At 38.7% G+C, this 18513-nt stretch overlaps 1 protein-coding gene across 2 annotated transcripts in view; it reads right to left on the bottom strand.

Moving 5' to 3' along the window:
• Positions 1-4836: 4836 nt before the first annotated feature.
• The window catches only part of SESN3 (sestrin 3), a 60210-nt gene continuing 46533 nt past the window's right edge, over positions 4837-18513 (bottom strand). For both annotated transcript variants that reach the window (XM_036324639.1, XM_036324638.1), the window contains 4 exons: positions 16761-16879; positions 15492-15682; positions 13123-13267; positions 4837-12493 (listed from right to left, as the gene is read on the bottom strand). In XM_036324639.1, coding sequence (XP_036180532.1) covers positions 12407-12493; positions 13123-13267; positions 15492-15682; positions 16761-16879 — 542 coding nt within the window. In that variant the 3' untranslated portion in view covers positions 4837-12406. The remainder of the gene's footprint in view (positions 12494-13122; positions 13268-15491; positions 15683-16760; positions 16880-18513) is intronic.

Genomic DNA, 18513 nt, shown 5'->3' with positions numbered 1-18513 from the left:
GTACGTTCGCTGAGGTCAACCCCTCAGATTGAGGACGTTTTTAGCAAAGGCCAGCTTAGGAGTACCCTAATTAAGTTAATAATAATGTACCTACCTATATAGTTTAAGTTTAAAACATTTGGCTCTCAAAAGAAATTTCAATCGTTGTACTGTTGATATTTGGCTCTGTTGACTAATGAGTTTTCGGACCACTGCCTTAGACTGAGCCCATCAGAACCTCAGGGTGGGGCATTGGTTCTCAGATATCAGTATTTTTAAAGTCCTCAGGGGATTCTAGGTGCAGGTTGAGAATTATTCATTGGGTCTAAATGCCACCTGAGATAGGAATAGAAACATAGCAAGAACTTTCATTGAAAATCAGGAGAAAAATACTTCTTTTCCATGCTCCCTACATTTCTGACTCCACGGTGACTTTCTGTGTCCACTGTCTTTCTGTGGTTTGTTTTGTTTCTTTTTCTTGTTCTTTTTTCTCTCTTCACAGCCTTAAAATATTACCTTCTGTGTGGCTCCCAGGTACCCAAGATACATATATATATATTAGAGGCCCGATGCATGAAATTTGTGCAAGGGTAGGCCCTCGCACCCCTGGCTGCCTCACAGCCCCTTGTCCCCGCTCCCTATGCACTGGTCGTTTTGAAGGTCATTCTGGAAGGTTGTTCCACTGCCTGGTTTAATTAGCATATTAGCTCTTATTATATAGGATATCAGTGGAAGTTCCTGGTCTCTGCTCTATACTCAATGAATCAGACTCTCTGTGGGTAGTTCCATAGATCTGGATTTTTTTACATGATCCTCAATGATTCTTATATAGTCTATAGTTTAGGTCCTAAACTCACTAGTCTAGTTATGGGTACAGTCATGCTTAGGGTCCAAAATATTATGGATAAAGACTTAAGAACAAGCTTAACAGGAATATTATATATTTTACCCCACAAAGAGGGGACAAAGAAGGATGATCAAAGGGCTGAATATTAATTTACCAACTACTTTGACTCTACTTTAGAGATATAAATAAAAATCCCTGAGACTATTTCCAAGGTCACCCTATTTTTTCTTTTATTGAATTTATTGGAATTCCATCTATAATAATAATAAAAGCATAATATGCTAATTAGACTGGACGTCCTCCTGGGACAAAGCCAGGGCTGCAGCCGTGGGATCAAGGCAGCCATTGTGGCTGTGAGGGAGGGATCCAGGTAGCCGTGGCTGGGAAGACCTACTCTTGCTTGCATTTCATGCATCGGGCCTCTAGTTGGTTAATAAAATTGTATAGGTTTCAGGTGTACAACTCTATACTACATCATCTGCATATTGTATTGTGTGTTCATCATCCCAATTCAAGCCTCCTTCTATTTATCCTTCTATTTATCTTCTACCTCCCCCTCCAAGGCTATCCTTAATTGTGATATAAGGAAGAAATTTCCCAATCCCGATTCTTATGAAGTGCCAGCCACCTGGAGCATTTACATCATGTCAGTTATCTATTGCCACAATAACGCTGTGTAACGTACAGCCATAAAAACCCAGTGGTGCACAATAAACAGGGAGTTTTGCTCAGCAGTCTGTGGGTGGGCTGGGCGATTCTGCTGCTCTGATCTGGGCTTGGAGAGGCACTCCCATGAGTCAGCTTCTGTTGCAGGTCTGCTGAATTGATCAATCTTGGGTGGACTTTCCCTGAGGCCTTGGCCAGAACACCTGGGGCAACTCAGGTTAACCAGCTGGCTGGTCCTGCAGCAGGCTAGCCCGGTGTGGCAGAATGCTAGAGAGAGTGGAAGCTTGCCAGGGCTCTTAAAGCGCAGGTTTGCAAAGCGAGTCACAGGACAAACCCATATTCAAAAAGTGGAGAAGCAGACTCACCTTTGGATGAGGGAAGCTGTTTAAGTTACAGTCCTAAGGGTGTGGCTGCAGGGAGGACAGTAATTGATGCCTCTTATGCAAACAATTGACCATATCCATCACCTAACTGTCATTTATTTAGGTAAAGTGTATTTAGACAGCACAGTGTTCTGAAGGCCCTCCTCTGGCCCTGGGCACATGGTGGGAAGGGAAGGCCTTGTATGTCACTAGTCTGCTTTAACAAGCAGAGCCTGGTGTACATCGTCAAGGGTGTGTGTAGAATTCCTGCCCTGGAATTCTAGCCAGACTCTGGTTAGCAAGGGGCACATCCACCCCCGTGGCAAAAAACCCATTGAAAGTGGCTTCCATCGTTTCCGAATGAATAAATACAAGTGGTTTAGCCTAACCTTCCAGACCCTGCACAGTCTGACCAAACAACACTTTCCAAAGTCACGTCCTAATGTTAAGTCCTACACATCCGCCCTATTACAGTGGGTTTTTCTCCATCTGTCCTCTCTACCTAAATGTCTTGTTTGTCAGTCTCTGCAAATCCAAATCTTATTCTGTAGGTCCCTGTTTATTACCTGTTTTAAAAGCTGTCACTGATAACAGCATATACAGTGCACTGCTTCCCTATTTACTTGGCAGTGAGGAAAGAGTATTAAAGTCACACAAATCTGAGAACATTTCAACCATCGACTTGTTTGATCTTAGACAGTTGTTTAATTTTGCTACGCCTATACTTTTAACTGTCTAAAATCGGGATAATACCCACTTGCAGGAAGATTATAATAAAAATAATGTGTTTAAAGTTCCTAATATTGAGAAGGTTCTTGATAAATGATGGCTATTTTATGACCCCATTTTACAAGCTATTACCTTATTCTTTCCTATGTTGGCAGATGTCACCTATCTTATCCTCTTCTTACCCACACTTCCCCTTCTTAAGGACAAGGGCTGCCTTCTTTCTTATTATTGTTACCTGCATTTTACAGATGAGGAAACAAAGGAACCACAATATCCAGTGACTTGCTCAAGGTCAGGTAGTTAGCAATGGTGGCACTTAGATTTGAATTCATTCCAGGATCTGCTTTCTAACCCCCTACTGCCTTATCTTGGCCTGGGCTCCCAGGGGAGCAAAGCCCAAGACCAAGGCCGATTTGAGATCTAGGGGGCAGGACTGCAGGACAGGGGGGCTGAAATAGGAAAGGAGGGAAGATCAAGAGAGCTGGCCTCGTACTCAACTCCACCAGGCCCTGAGTCTCCAAATCGTGGCCTGGAGAAATGAAAGGAGGGAGCATTCACGCATTGTCTCCAGTCCAGTCACTGCTCCTGGGTTAATCATGAACTCTCTGCACTTCTGGTTGTGCACACTCAGCTCAGAGGCAGTTCCCTCTGGCATCCTGCCAGGCTCCAGCAGCCCCGGGGCAGGAAACCAGACAGCAGCCCAGGGCCACCGAAGGTACTTTCCCACTGAACCTGTGAACACCTGGCGCAGCCGGCATGGGCCTGGTGGCCGCAGCAGCAGGACGGGAGGGAGTTAGAGGGGCCATGGTGACTGCCAAGTGGGGTATGAGAGGGATGCACCACCTCCGCAAAATGAAGGTGAAAAGTACTGCAACCAGGAGGCTTCTCTGAATTTCACCTTGATGTAAAGATGGACGATTTCTTTACGTTTATTTTGGGAGCAGGCCAGTGTAGGGGGAAGTATTAAGAATTCTTGCCTCACTGTCCTTTTTTTAAAGAGTTCTATGGAAAGGCTTGGGCTTACCTGCATTTTGAAATGTGAAGTATGTGAGATCCTGGGAGAAGAGACAGTCTCTGAGGCTGACTTTCTAACTCACAGAAAGTTACATGCCTAAGAAACTATGGCTTGGAATTGTAACTTCCACCACACAGCAGAATGTCCTAGAAATAACACGCAGCAGTTGCAAGCTTTCCCGAGTTTTCTTAGCATCAGGCTTCGTGTTGGGAGAAATGGTCAACCTTTAAATGGACAGGTACCGCTTGTCTACATTGGTCTGTGCACCTTCCCCTGTGGTACCTTCTTCTAAATCAGTGGTTCTCAACCTTCCTAATGCCGCAACCCTTTAATACAGTTCCTCATGTTGTGGTGACCCCCAACCATAAAATTATTTTCGTTGCTACTTCATAACTGTCATTTTGCTACTGTTATGAATCGTAATGTAAATATCTGATATGCAGGATGTATTTTCATTGTTACAAATTGAACATAATGAAAGCATAGTGATTAATCACAAAAATATGTAATTGTGTATGTGTTTTCCAATGGTCTTAGGCGACCCCTATGAAAGGGTCGTTCAACCCCCAAAGGGGTCGCGACCCACAGGTTGAGAACCGCTGTTCTAAATCAAAGGGCCCATTCAGGACTGGAGGGACAAAAACGATTATTTTGAAACTGTAAAAGTTGCATGTTATCCAGAGAGGAAAGTTCTCTAACTTCTGGCTGGCAGTAAAATGCCATGCTGACAGCATGGTCATTAGATCATTAAGCAAGCCACTTGGGCTGACCTGAGGTAATGAAGTTCAGTGTGATAGGCGGTAGCACAAAGACCGGAGCACAAATCTTCTCCGAGCCCATTCCCGGTGCCAGCTCTCGGGCAAGCAAAGTTCTCTTACGTCTCAACTTCTTATAAAATGATATCACTTCTTTGCTATTTTAGTAATGAGATAATACTGAAATTAATTTGTCTCTTGCTGAGTTCACAACTGATATTTTAAAAGGTAACAATAACTATGTATTTTGCCCAATTTATACTATTGCAATAGTCTACTAATGTAATATTGAGTGAATGTAAGAAATGTCATGACAAAATTGTGGGTCAGAAAGAAATGAGGTGAAAAGTGACTCTTATGATTCTGATGCCTTTTAGAATACATGTGTCTATACTCAAGCAGAAACAAACCTGGGCAAGAATGCTACTCCAAAGTAAGTATAAATATGTATCTAAATATATAAGAAAGAGGAAATAATTGGGGTTCAGGTTTGCCAATTTTATTGAACCAATAAAATTCCTACTAATAACAATGAAATAAATTTTTGCAAGTATAAATGTGATACAGTTTAACAAAACCCATTGTTCTGTACCTATAAATAGATTTTCAAAATGTCATAAAAAGTGCAGTTATGAATTGTTAACATGTTAATACACAGTTCCTTTATTTCAAATGTGTTTGTCTTGACTCACTAACAGTTCCTTCTGCATCTGTTCAAATAATATTACCCATCCCTCCAAAAAAAAAAAAAAGGCATTAAAGCACTAGAATATTACACATACACTGATCCATTCAGGTCAGCTTTAGTCAGAGTTGTAAAATCAGCAACATAAGAAAAATAAAACCTAGTTATACATACAAAAAGCTTTCATGGGTTCTATAATCTCCTTAACTGCTGACTCATGTGGAGGGCATAACAGTGGAGAAGGCTTATATGGGTAACTACCTCAGACTACATCTACAGCAGGGTCTGGTTCACCAGAACATGTTTAAAGTGGCTGTTTATCAAGTTTGCTATTTTTGGAATTGAAACTATAAATATAAGACTGTCATTTGACAATGCAAATTGTGTAAATCCTAAATTTCATCAATGATCTATTTGATAAAAGCTTATTCTAATGGAAAACCTTATATAGTAAGAGACTGATATATATATAACAGTCTTAAGATCATCCGCCTCACAATAGTCCAAAGTCACGTGCTTCGTAAAAAAACATTACAGTAACAAAGCACAGGACTACAAAGGCAAAACATCACAGCTTCTGATTACATTGAATAAAAAGTACCAAGGAACGCAAAAGATAATTCTGTATTAATACTGATGAATTAAAGAACTATAATAGACATTTCACAGCATGCTACATATATCGCTCACAACTTAAGGATAAAATGAAGTCTAAATTTGAAAGTCAAGAAGTTGGCAATCTGATTTCATGTGCAATTCAGCTACAAAGTCTTAATATATACATTCATCATGTAGCTGCCCTGCAAAATCAGGATTTAAAAAAAAAGATTTCAAGTTCAAATCCTATTTCATAAGCTAAAGGATACATCCAGTTCTTCCATGACCAGAAAAGGTATTTCAGGTTTGAAGGAGCTAATCCAAGTAGCAAGGCCATGTTCCACATCGACCTGACAGGGTCCTTTTTGACCTTGCTCAGACTGTGCCTGTGATGTCACTGCTCTAGTAGCACAAAGAGGCCACACTGGCTGTGGTTTGCTTTTTCTGTCTCTCCTGTCTTAGGTTGAGAAGAGTAAATGTGAAGAGGAAGAGGGAGGGAAAAATTGTATTTTCTTTCCAGGGAAGATATACCAATGCAAAGGAAATACCTGCATTAGATAGAGTTTGGATAATGTTCCTTGAGGAACAAGGGTACCATTTAACTCTTGCATTTTATTTTAGAGAAGCAGTAAAATTCAGACAGGAGAAAACAGTCTCCATATTACAAATTGATATGTTTCCTTTAGCCTACATTTTGATCCTTCCATATCAGACTTAGAAGCCAGTTGGAAAATTTGTGAAGACTGATTAAGAAAGAGATGTACAATCCATTTCATTTGGTGTCATGATGGATACATCTAGCTAACCAGGATTCATACACTCGCTTTTAAGAGGTTAAACTGAGGGGTGGAAGAGAAGAAACTGTTTTTATAAATTTATATACCAAGAGTTATATTTGTCACATTTAAACTTACTAATGTTTGATACTGTCCTATGAGCTATAAAATGGGGTGTTTGTTCTAAAGGCCATTTTATAGTATGCATTTCATTTTTCCAGAAATTTCCACAAGCACTGCAAAGAATCAGATAGTCTTCCTTCCCCCCCACTTCTTATCTCCTTTTTTCAATTCTATACTTCATGGTGGTGCAGCCATGATGAATTTAAAGCTGGAACAAATACTTCATGACATACGATTTAATAAAAACCATTCCTTCAGTCTCCATTGCTGTCTCATTCCTTAGCTAGGCACTGATTCATTCCTGGGCCCTTAAAGGCATGGACTAGACTCTGCTGTCAGGCTGGGTTGCTCATGAATGGGAGTGGACAGCATCCAGATGCCACCATTGATCATAATAATCGATAGTTTCAAACAGGTGGTTCGTTTGTCCCCAGGCCAGACAACCATCGATAGACAAACCCACCCCATGTTAGAAACCTGACAAGTTTTCCTCTGTGACGACACGAGTACACACTGGTGGGAGAAGAAGAACTGTTGCGTCTTCCTCCTCTGCATTTCCTGCTCCTCACAGATAACTGTCTGGACGTACCGAAGTGCAGCCAGAAAATACAGATGACAAAGGCAATGCATTCCCTCTCCATCCCATAGGACGTTCCCCCCAAGAGAACAACAGGGTCGGCATGGGGGTGAGAAGCTTGGTCTAACCCAGGAAAGCTTCATCAAACTCTCATGCAGCCTATTTTGTGGCATTTTAAACATATTATAATCAAGTGGGCTTCCGTGATCCAACAGACCACCTAACCATCCTTTATCAGATATCCTCCTGTCAGACATGTGTTCCAAGGCTCAGATACCACCAAATAAAACCAGTGATCTGAAACACCGCCCATCTGTATGCCAGAAACCCCGTTTCACTGAAGGGTTACAGATCCGTCTGGACTCCTGGGGAACTTTAACTTCACATTCAAATAACTTGGACTAATACCAGTATTAACTACCTAATACAGATCCAGGGTAGAATGGCAATTCAATCACTTTAAAGTCCTGTTAAGTGCTAAATTCTGCATGGTAGAAATAGTTCACTTTCTGTATCATGTATAAATATAAAGATTCCTACTTTGTTAGAAGGCAAAATCTTCTATGATTTATTTAAACTATGGAAGTAGTATTACTGAACAACAGAGAGTGAATCCATGAAAAGGTTGGATACTCTGAATTTACAGGCTCTTTGGGGATGAGGTAGAGGAGAGCAAGACATTTTGGCAGCTGGGAAAGGTGGAACAGTCTGGGATGGACAGGATTACACTTGGTGCTGTATAATATCTGGTAGGGCATCTGGGGCAAGGATTAGCCAAAATATAGCTGATGGCTGTGGAATTTAGAGGGAGTTGGGACAATGGAGAAAAAAATGCCTCGGTAAAGTAAATGCTGGTGACTATCAGCAGGTGGCTGGTGATGTTTGGTTTGTAGTGTGACAAGGCATTCAGATCAAGATGGGCTGAGGGGAGAGGAGGGAGCGGGTAGAGGCTGAGGCACTTGGAGGAAGAGAAAGCAGGCGGGAAGGGTGGATGGAATGCAGGCAGGAGCTCCCATGATGGGAAATGTCCTTTATAATAAGTGTATGATGCTGAGGACAGCCACTGTCTCGGAATTATGTTCCATGTGTTCTCTGAAAACCTTTTCCTTCCTCACCAGGCTCTGCCTTGACATATACCTCTACCTCTATGATCCATTTCATCCCTGCTGTTTTTGTTCTAGGTCTCACCTGAGCAGACACTGCTAACTAAGCCACATTAGCATGAAAATAAGCTCCACATACAGGGGGCATGTAAGTTCTGTTGACTGAGATGAATACATTCATGTTACAGTACTGCTTCGAGGAAAGACTACTTATTTTGATTCTCAGTCTCCAGAGGGATATTATAGGGAAACACAGTTTATGATGACGTCCACCTAGAATAGGCTCTGATTGTACAGATTCGCTAACTTAAAACTTGATCTGAACAGTATAGCCATATGTGTTTCCGTTTGCTGTTCAATTATCCTAAGAACATTTCATATACTATTTATCTAACATTATGGTTGCATAAGTTTATTCTGTGTAAGACCATCTATTTGCATAAAAAGAAAAAGTCCTATTAGATAAAGAGTTTAAGGTCTTGCTTTCTGGAGGAATAAATCAGAATTGTCTTTAAACACAACATAAAACAACACAAAAACCTCATTCTACTAGTACAGTGCAGATCATTTTTATAATATGCACTGACACTTATTTATTTCTCCCTGATGAATTTCCTTAGAGTTTAAAAGAATGTTACCGTCATATATGCATGCACTCTGCACTACAGTGGAGAACTATTTTTAAGCACAGATCTTTGTTTGTTGATTAATTTTGTTTTGCTGTGGCATAAAAATCTAAGTTTTTGGATTAAAAAAAACACTCTGTAAGGTGGGAAAGGAAAAACAGTTCTGAAATAATGTTAGTTAGCTTTTAGAAACACTGAAAAATTTTAGGAGACTGTAACACAATTAAAATAGGGGTTCTGGTTCAAATAGAATTTTGATATAAAGCTTATACTGAGTTTTCTGTTCTAAAACAGCCCTGTGAAGCTTGGCTATTATTTGGGTTTGAAGCCATGATTAAAGGCCAAGGCCATGCCCCAGATTCCACACTGGCCATCTTTTATTTTAAAAGTACCCCAATGAGACAAAGATCCTTCCCCAGACTAAGACAATATACTTAGTTCAAAAAGGTGAGGAAGGTAAAAGCCTTTTTTCCTCTACATATTATGAGTCTGGCCAAGAAGGCCTAATCTCAAGAATCCCGTGAGGCCACTGCTGTGGTCAAGGGATCGGGCTAATGGACAGCACTTTCAGATGGCAGAGTATTTAGCTATTTCTTAAGGGGATCTGAGAAAGGAAGAATTGCAACGGAAGCTGGAAAACTTGAAATTCAAAGTAAATCGACATTGATCAAGCGTTTATATCAGTGGGTGACTAAACTAACTTTAACATAATAAGCTACGAAGGTAGAGAATTCACATTCGCATGTGCTTTTTTTTCCACGTACACTTGCACATTTAAAGTTTGGCACGATGTGAGCCCATGGGATAGGTTAGAGTCTCGTATAACCACATCACTTCACCAATTGAACCAGATAGCTCTTTTAAAAATATCACATTTTAATATAAAAAGCTATACTATAAATTACTACATAGTAAATTCAATACTCTGAAAAAATACCACCCTGGAAAACCGCATCGGAATTTCAAGTCTGCATTAGATAAAGTCCACAGCAAGCTCGCTGTAAAACGGTATCCACAACCTGGAATGCTGCGCATGCGTCTGAGTAGGTGCTTAATCAAGCACCTCCAGAGGTCACCTTCTCTAGGCTGGTTCACTGAGGTTCATAAATAGATGGTTTTGTTTCTGTTTATAGTTCCAAGCCAACTTATTTTCCTGATTACTGACGAGATGGATCAATGCTGAGGAAAGAAACCTTGCTAGGAAAGAGATCTAGTAAAGGCACTAAATTTCCGTAACCCAAACTCCAACTACTTACATTTCTGAGGGGAAAAAAGCAAAAAACAAAAATGAAGTGGCCATTTTAGTTACTTAAGCCTTGTTTCCTCTTTTGGTCTAAAGCTCATATGGTGTTCTGTGAGAATTTCTCCTCCTTTTCAATATATAACAATCATCTTCCTCCTGTAATAGAGGTCCCCTGCACAAACACAGGGCTATTAACTGAAGGACTCCTATTAAAAAAACAAATGTCAAGAATAAAAGAGATCCTCAACTTGAAAGTTTTCTAAAGTTTGGAAAGTTAAATGGACATTAATGTTGTTGTCTAGGTTTTGCCATTCTCCTATATACTTTTAAAATATGTATCTATATAATGTGATATTGAATAAAGCCAATATATGGCATATCAATAAACAAAACAGAAGAAACCTGGCACAAGTTCTTTGAGTAATCTCTTTAAATAAACCACCCTTGTCTTTAAAAAATTCGTTATTTTTTTCCTCACATGGAAGTTTTCAAAGAAGTTCCTGGAATTAAAAAATGCAGAACTGCCTTATGTTACTGGGCTCACAGTCATCTTTCTATTTTCTCATCTGGAACAAAATCTAAAAGAAAGCAACCTACTGCATTGTACCAGAAAAGGATGATAAATGGAAGGGGGGGGGATTATTAAACAAAACACTAGCCCACTATTCTTTCATGAGAGAGGGGGAAAAAGCAAGTTCTATATAACAAATAAGTCTAAAATGAAATCTTTGTGGGAAATCTAACAAAAATTTTAACTATTTACTAGGAAAAAATTGATCTGCTTTTAAAAAATTAGCATGTTGGTGTACAATTCAAGTCACCATTAATTAACCACAAAGTGTTTAAGCCGTGCAGTTGTGTCCCACCAGGTGGCTGTAAGCATCTCTTTAGGCACTTCGCTGGTTCAGTAACGTAACACAAATTAAAGCTATAAACACATAATGTTGTGCTCTGTGAAGATAGTCTAATCAAGCAACATAAACCAATGCAACAATGTGACTTTTTGGATGCTTATATTCCTCCCCTAAGACTTGTTCATTATTTTTAAACTCGTCGTTCAAAGAGATTTTTCTGGGGAAGGGGATGCTTTGGCTTTATGAAAGGAACACTGTCAACCCCAGTAAGGGGAAAGCCTTGTGCAATAAAGAAATCTGAACCAAATTTCTTTATGGCTCTGTCTTAAAGGACACTTCTGCAGTGACATAATAGGGGGAAGTTTAGTATGTTTCTTTAACATATTGCACTCTTTCTGTTGTTGTTGTTGTTGTTCATTCACATTAATGCATAGAAACACAATTTTTACCTTTGAATAATAAACCGTTTAACCTATTATAAGAAAAATCATGGAAAATAAGTTCTAAAAGCCTAACAGGAAAAAATATAGGTATAGTAACCTTCTTCCGTGTACTGCAATATAGAAAACACTATGAGAAAAGAAAAATGTGCAAACAAAATTTTTGGTCAGCCTAGTGTGGGTACAAGATTACATGTGCCAACTAAATGAACTATAAGCAGCACTGTGAGCACTGATAACTGAAGATGACGGAGGATTACTGTCAGTGATAGGAAGGATTGTGTATAATTCCACCTTTAATATACACATCTGATATGGAAAACTGAAACTTCTGTTTCAGAAGAGAAAGAAAATAGCTGAATTTGGCATTTCAGTAGCATGCTATAGAATTCATCATGATTAATTTCACATTAAATTATGGACAATGGCTGTATCACATTTCACGTTATCGCCAATAGCAGTAACAAAAACAAACAAAAAAACCAAACAGTGCCTGACAATAATCTCCTGGGGACACAGGGCTGTGTCCTGTGAGCAGCTTAGTTCAACAGCGCATGCTTTCCCTCTGCCAGATTTAGGACACACCATGAAAAGTGGAGTGGCCAGAGGTTATTCTTTGCTGAATTCCAATATCTGAATAAACAATTGCTTGAGCAGATTGTAAGCGCTTTTCCTTATTTAACGACAACAAAAAAAAGGTGGGGAGAGAAATACACATACACACAAACCCCAAAGCGCTGAAGTTAAGCATTAACAAACCAGGTTCATGATTTATGATCAGTTTCCAAAACTCCAACTATAAACAATACAAAGTAGTGCTCCTCAGTATTATTTTCGCAATTGTTAGTAATGTTAAGCATCAAGAAAAAGAAAACACATCATTGCACATTACAGCCGCCCCCAAAAACGGCTAAACTTTGACACAGAGAATTGAATAACTTTTGATGCTACATCACAAACAGCTTCTGATGTATATATCTTATGTGAAAAGGTCTTTACACACATCTGACATTTTCCCTGGGTGAGGCTTCAGGTCAAATGCCGAGTTATGGCACGAAGCGCATACAGAAGTTCAGCTTGCATCCGTGCTTCCATTAACAGTAAATTGACGTGAACCTGGAAATGAAAATGTTATCAATTTAATGACAATTATAAACAACTGATAAACTTTAAACTTTTTTCATATAGCAGACATTCACAAAGGTTTTCTTGTGTATAAAGACTCATACACAAACATACAGGCCTGGGCACTGCTATACATGCACATGATGTGAAACTCACAAGAAAACTGTTTATAAAAAATGGCTCTTGTGCCCGGCTGGTGTCACTCAGTGGATTGAGCACAATCCTATCCACCAAGAGGTCACCAGCTTGATTTCCGGTCAGGGCACATGCCCAGGTTGCGGGCTGGATCCCCAGTAGAAGGCATGCAGGGGGCAGCCAATCAATGATTCTGTCTCATCATTGATGTTTTTCTCTCTCTCTCCCTCTCCCTTCCTCAGGGATCAAGCTCCCAACCCAGGTATGTGCCCTTGACTGGAATCGAACCTGGGACTCTTCATTCTGCAGGCCGTCGCGCTATCCACTGAGCAAACAGACTAGGGCTAAAAATATATTTAAAAAACAGTTGGCTAGATTATGCCACTTCCATTTCTATAATGGCACTAATTTATTAATATTTTCATAATCATTACTTCTTATATTGAACATCTATCTATGGTATAATGTTTAGTCATGAAACACACCTTTTCTGAGTGTTTGAACTGACGCCAGTAACTATCATACATGCGCTTGGTAGTTCTCTCAGGATAGCAGGTCACTGTCTTAATGTAAACCTTCAGGCTTCGTTCAAGTAATTGATTAACTTCTCCGTAATCATAGTCATCATACCTATGAGTAATGACAACAGCTTTATTATGACAAAATCACAATTTCTAATTTCTAAAGCTGTAATGGAGACATTTATTGTCCAGTAATTTAAATACCAAAAGCTCATTAATTAAATTCATCTAAAAATATTTACTGAGTGCCCACTATGTGCCATGTGCTTTCCATGTATTCTTCTAGGCACTGGTGATACGCAAATGAACAAAATAGACAAAAACCCACAATCTTGTAGAATTTAAATTCTATTGGAGCAAAAAAAAAAAAATTAAAAAGATAAACATAGTATGTCAGACGGTGAGAACTGCTCTGGAGATAAAGTGAAACTGGGGGCTAGGAGGAGAGGAATTGTGGTTTTAGATAGGAAGGCCTCTCTGAGAGGTCAACATCTGAGCAAAGACCAGGAGCAAGTATAAAGCCCTAAGTAGGAGTCAAGTGTTTCAAGGAAGAAGGAGTAATGACTCAAATAAGATGATAACTGGAAACTGAAGTAGCATGTACAGAGGTCACTGGCAACCTAAATAAGATAGTGGTTTCAAGAGAGAATGAGAGTTAAGAAAATAGTGATAGTAAATATACTACCAAAGAGATTTGCTGTGCACAGGAGCAGAAAAATGAGGCAATAGTCAGAGGGAAAAGCATGATGAAGAAAAAGGATCTGTTCAGCCCAGCCAGCGTGGTTCAGTGGTTGAGCGTAGGCCCAGGAACCAAGAAGTTTCCGGTTCATTCCCCATCAGAGCACATGCCTCGTTTGCAAGCTTGATCCTTGGTAGGGGGTGTGCAGAAGGCAGGAGATCAATGCTGTTCCTCTTTCATCCAAGTTTCTATCTCTATTCCTCTCCCTTCATCTCTCTCTAAAAATCATTAAAATCATATTTTAAAAAAGAATCTGTTTACAGATGAGAGAAATGCATGTTTATATACAGATGGGAAAGACCCAATAGTGAGAGTAAAGGTGATCATGCAGGAGAGGGGAGATTGCTAGAATAAGGATCTTTAGAAGAAGAGAGGAGATGGGACTTTGTGCCCAAGGGCACAGGAGCATAGATAGTTCATCCACAATAAGAAGAGCCAGAAGAAGTAGGCACAGAGGCAGACAGGAGGGTAAATGCAGTAGTGGGGGTTTGTAGAATTTCTGGTCTATATTTTCAGTTAATATTTAACCCAAACACAATGCTTAAATAATAGTATCTCAAGGATTTTATATAAGCTTTATTTAGTAGCATCTCAGAGATAAAGTCACCATAACATTTGTTATTTATTGTCATGAATAAAGATTTATCACAACTGAATTAAATTCTATTGCTGTTTATTTTTCTTAAGTAGGTAGGTATAATATCTGTTTTAAAATGTAATGATTCTGTGATAACTTATTGTCTAGGATGGTAAGTGGGTAAATAGCAATTACTATTTATCATCATAATAGTGTCTTCTAGGTAGAATGTTGATTTTTCAGAAAAAAAAATTTTTACATTAAAATTATAGAAACTACTTCACTTAAATTCTAATTCCACTTCACAGAGACTTTCTGATACTATATCCGAAAGAACATGGTACAGAGTCAAACTGAATGCATCCACATCTGGGGATTTCTCTTTCTATAGATCTATCTCCATAAAGGCTCAAAAAACAGCTCAAAAGGGCACATTAAAAAAAAGAAAGCTTTCCTGATTACACCATGATTAGACTATTCAATCTCATTTATTCACTGTCCTCTCAATGCTAATCTTTAAAAAATGTAGAGGCTATTAATTTACATTGACTGACAGTTTTCTTTCAGTGTTTTTATGTGCAAGCTTTATGAAAGAAGAATCTATCCTAGTTTTATTTATATCCTAATTATCACTCATTCAAACTAACTACCTAACTAACTAACTAACCAGCATTTATTAAAGTGATCTAAAGGAATATAAGATATGGTTTTTAACTGCTATTTCTTCCAGGAAGGATTCTCAAACTGAGTCTGATTTTATCCTATCTCCAATGATTCCTGATATTTTCTTCCCTCGTTAGTAAATTGTTACTACTGTATTTACATATGCATATTAATATTCACAACAGTTAACCATAGAAAAATGCTTTTCTATAAAATGGAATTAATTTTCCAAAATCAGAAGTCCACATGTAATATTTTCTCCCCAAAATACATACTCCTAAACAGGACAGGAGTAAGGCTAGTGTCAGATTTTTCTTTTAGAAATGTGTAAACCCGTCGCCACAATGAGCATACCTGATTCCAAACATACAGTGGACATAGTTAAATAAAGCTCTGCGCAGCATGGTTGTGTCGACATCTTCATGGGTGGCCATAGTGTTATAGGTGAGACTGTAGACCATGCGAAACTTTTCATCAAGAAGATGTCCAATGTCAGAATAAAGTCTGTTCACCAGGGAGAACCCATGGTTTTCCCAGGTATAGTCCTAAAAGAGTAAAATGTATACACTTACAAAATGTGCATTCTTCATTTAAGTAAACTCTAGGTTTTTATTAACTATAACTACTTAAGCAAGTAAATGAAGATATTCAAATTTATTTCTAAGTTTGTAGCTTTGCTAAAAAGCCTTCACATCAGTTTGTAGATTGGAGTGCCATGCTATTTCCTCAGTGGGGTTCAGGGTGTAGCATGTCGGTGATAAACTGGCTACTTCCTGTGGTCAAATGCTATGCAAACTACGCCCTTATCTGAAAGAACCCCAGAAGATCTTGGACTAGTCTTATGTGACCAAACCTATTCAATGACACAGACAGTTAGCAGATCATCTGAAATAGGCACGATGGAGTTTGTCTTAATTCAAATTTGCACCCACTTTAGGGGTCACATCACTATTGTGACTGTTTTTTCTAGGGGTGGGGAGGGGATAACTCTGAAGCCATTAGCTACCGATTTAGGATTGTATTACAAAATATCTTTTTATTATAAATGTGATATGATACATCACTGGGTTTCTTCTCTGCTATGCCCCACCCCCCCCAAATGGTATGAATATTATACAACTACAATGTAATAATGCTGTAATTGAAGAAAACCTTTTCCTTTTGCCTTCTTAGCTGGGAAAATCCTATCTAATAAAAGAGTAATATGTAAATTAACTGTCATGCCACAACAAAGATGGCGGCACTCATTGTGGCCAGGGCAGGACGCTGGCCATGTCGCCCCGGCAATGCGAGCCCAGCGTCCACGCCCTGGCTGCGCGGAGGGAGGGGAAGGGCCTTGGGCCAGAGGCCGGGGCGAGGAATGCTGGCGTCATTGCAGGCCGGGCTGAGGGACCCCCCATTCATGAATTTCATGCACCGGGCCTCTAGTGTTGAAATAATAATCTACCTATTAAGACATCAAATTAAACTAGGCTGAAAACAAGATTAAAGAAAATGATTTACAGACTCTATCAAAATGACCTATTAATTTCTTTAGAGGTCAATTTATTTATATTTCAACATGTCACAGTTAAAATAACAGTATTTATTCTCTATTTTCTCTGAAATACAGATATCTCATACCTGAGCTCGAAATGTTGGCAAATGCTCTTCTCCTCGTCTAGCAAAGTCTTCATACCCAAAACCGGGGTCTTCAATATATCGGGAGACATCAGATGTTATAATCATGTCATCCTCAAAATCTAAGAACAACAACAATCTAGTGTTAGGGAAACCACTTAGTTAGAACAATGAAACCTCTCCATTTTCCTCCACTTTTTAGCTTTTCCATGGATTTCCAAAGTGACAATATTGACTACCTGGCTTAAATTCAAATAAAATATCTACTACTGAAGTTTCGAATACAATTTCATTACCAAATCTTGGCCATCTTAGCATTTAACTATAGTTATTACTCAGTCAAAAAATTGATGAAATTAAAATACCTAAATAGTAGTAGCACATTTAGACAAGGAAGATAGCCAGGCCTCTGGTTAAAATGCTTAAACTTTTGATCTTTCTGGGGATGAAGTGGGATGTGGGGAAAGAGAAGAGGTGAAGGTAAAGAGCACTTTAAGTGAGCGGAATGTTAAGAGAGATTTTATTAAAATTAGATAGATGGTGTTTCATCTGGATTCACAGGGAAAATAAGTTCATTTTTAGTTTACCAAGAGGCATATAAGGAGAAGGACTGGGAAGGGAACACAACAGTGAGGAAAGTGGACTTTAAGGAGTCACTAATATTCTTAGTTGAAAGATCAAGTGCCCAGACTACCCAACCTAGGAAATATTTTACTGAAATTCTTGCCTAACTCTAATTACACCAATGAAACTGGCATGGTTGAGTACTTACTCTATAGCAGGTACTATGCTACGTACCTGTTATTTATTTTTTCTTTGTTTCATTAACAGTAAAAGAAATATCTACTTAAGACCTAAGTAAACCAAATATAAGTTAGGAATACTATTGTTGGTGCTGAGTGTCAGAAAGAAATACAATGTGGATTAGTAAAGATGACGTGGAAAACTTGTAAACATTAAATCACTGAAATTGGTCTGAAGCTTCAAAGTGACTTTCAGCTCTAAAGAGAAATCTCAGGCTCCCCTGGACCACTCCTCAACCACTCTGCTGCCTCCTCCTCATGCTCCAGTTCTCTATTCCGGGGAAATAGAAATGCTTAATAAATGGCGTTTTCAATGCATTATCTCTTAACATTTACCAATGAGGTTAAGCTTGTCCATCCCATAATAATCAATAAAATAAAGCAAAAAAAAAAATGCAATTGCCGAGGCCACAATGAAAGTTAGGAGTTTTGTGGAGTGCAAAGTAAAATTAAACCAAGCACAGTAAGTGATAACTAAACTCTGTAAAACAGTTTCTCTCTTGAAGTGATTTTCCCCTCACACTGGACAGCTCGGTGGTTTCAGTTGACTATTACTTAGCTGGTTCTTTTGACTTTAATGATAGTTTTTGTCTTGCTCATATACATATTTGGATTGTCATATGACTTTTAAACATCTTTAAACAATGAGGAGTAACTAACCAAATAACATAAAAATGTATCATATGAATACTATCCATTCATTTATTTTTAAATTAGGAGTCAATTGAGACCTGTTTTCTAGACAGTTTTGTCTACAGAAAAAAAAAATATACAAAGATCTCTCAAACCACACATATCTTTTTCCTAAATTTATCTTAAGAGGTTAAAGTTTAAAAAAATTAAAATTAGTACTGTGATTAACAAATCTAAAGCTCTCACTTTAATTCTACCTAAATAAATATTTCAAAGTCTGACCTGAAAACAAATAGTATTTTGCACTTTGTCTGCACTCT

This window comes from Myotis myotis, unplaced genomic scaffold (assembly GCF_014108235.1).
Source record: "Myotis myotis isolate mMyoMyo1 unplaced genomic scaffold, mMyoMyo1.p scaffold_m19_p_10, whole genome shotgun sequence".
Classification (NCBI taxonomy): domain Eukaryota; kingdom Metazoa; phylum Chordata; class Mammalia; order Chiroptera; family Vespertilionidae; genus Myotis; species Myotis myotis.
The sequence above is the reverse complement of the archived record's forward strand: the minus strand, read 5'-3'. Positions and strand labels throughout refer to the sequence as shown.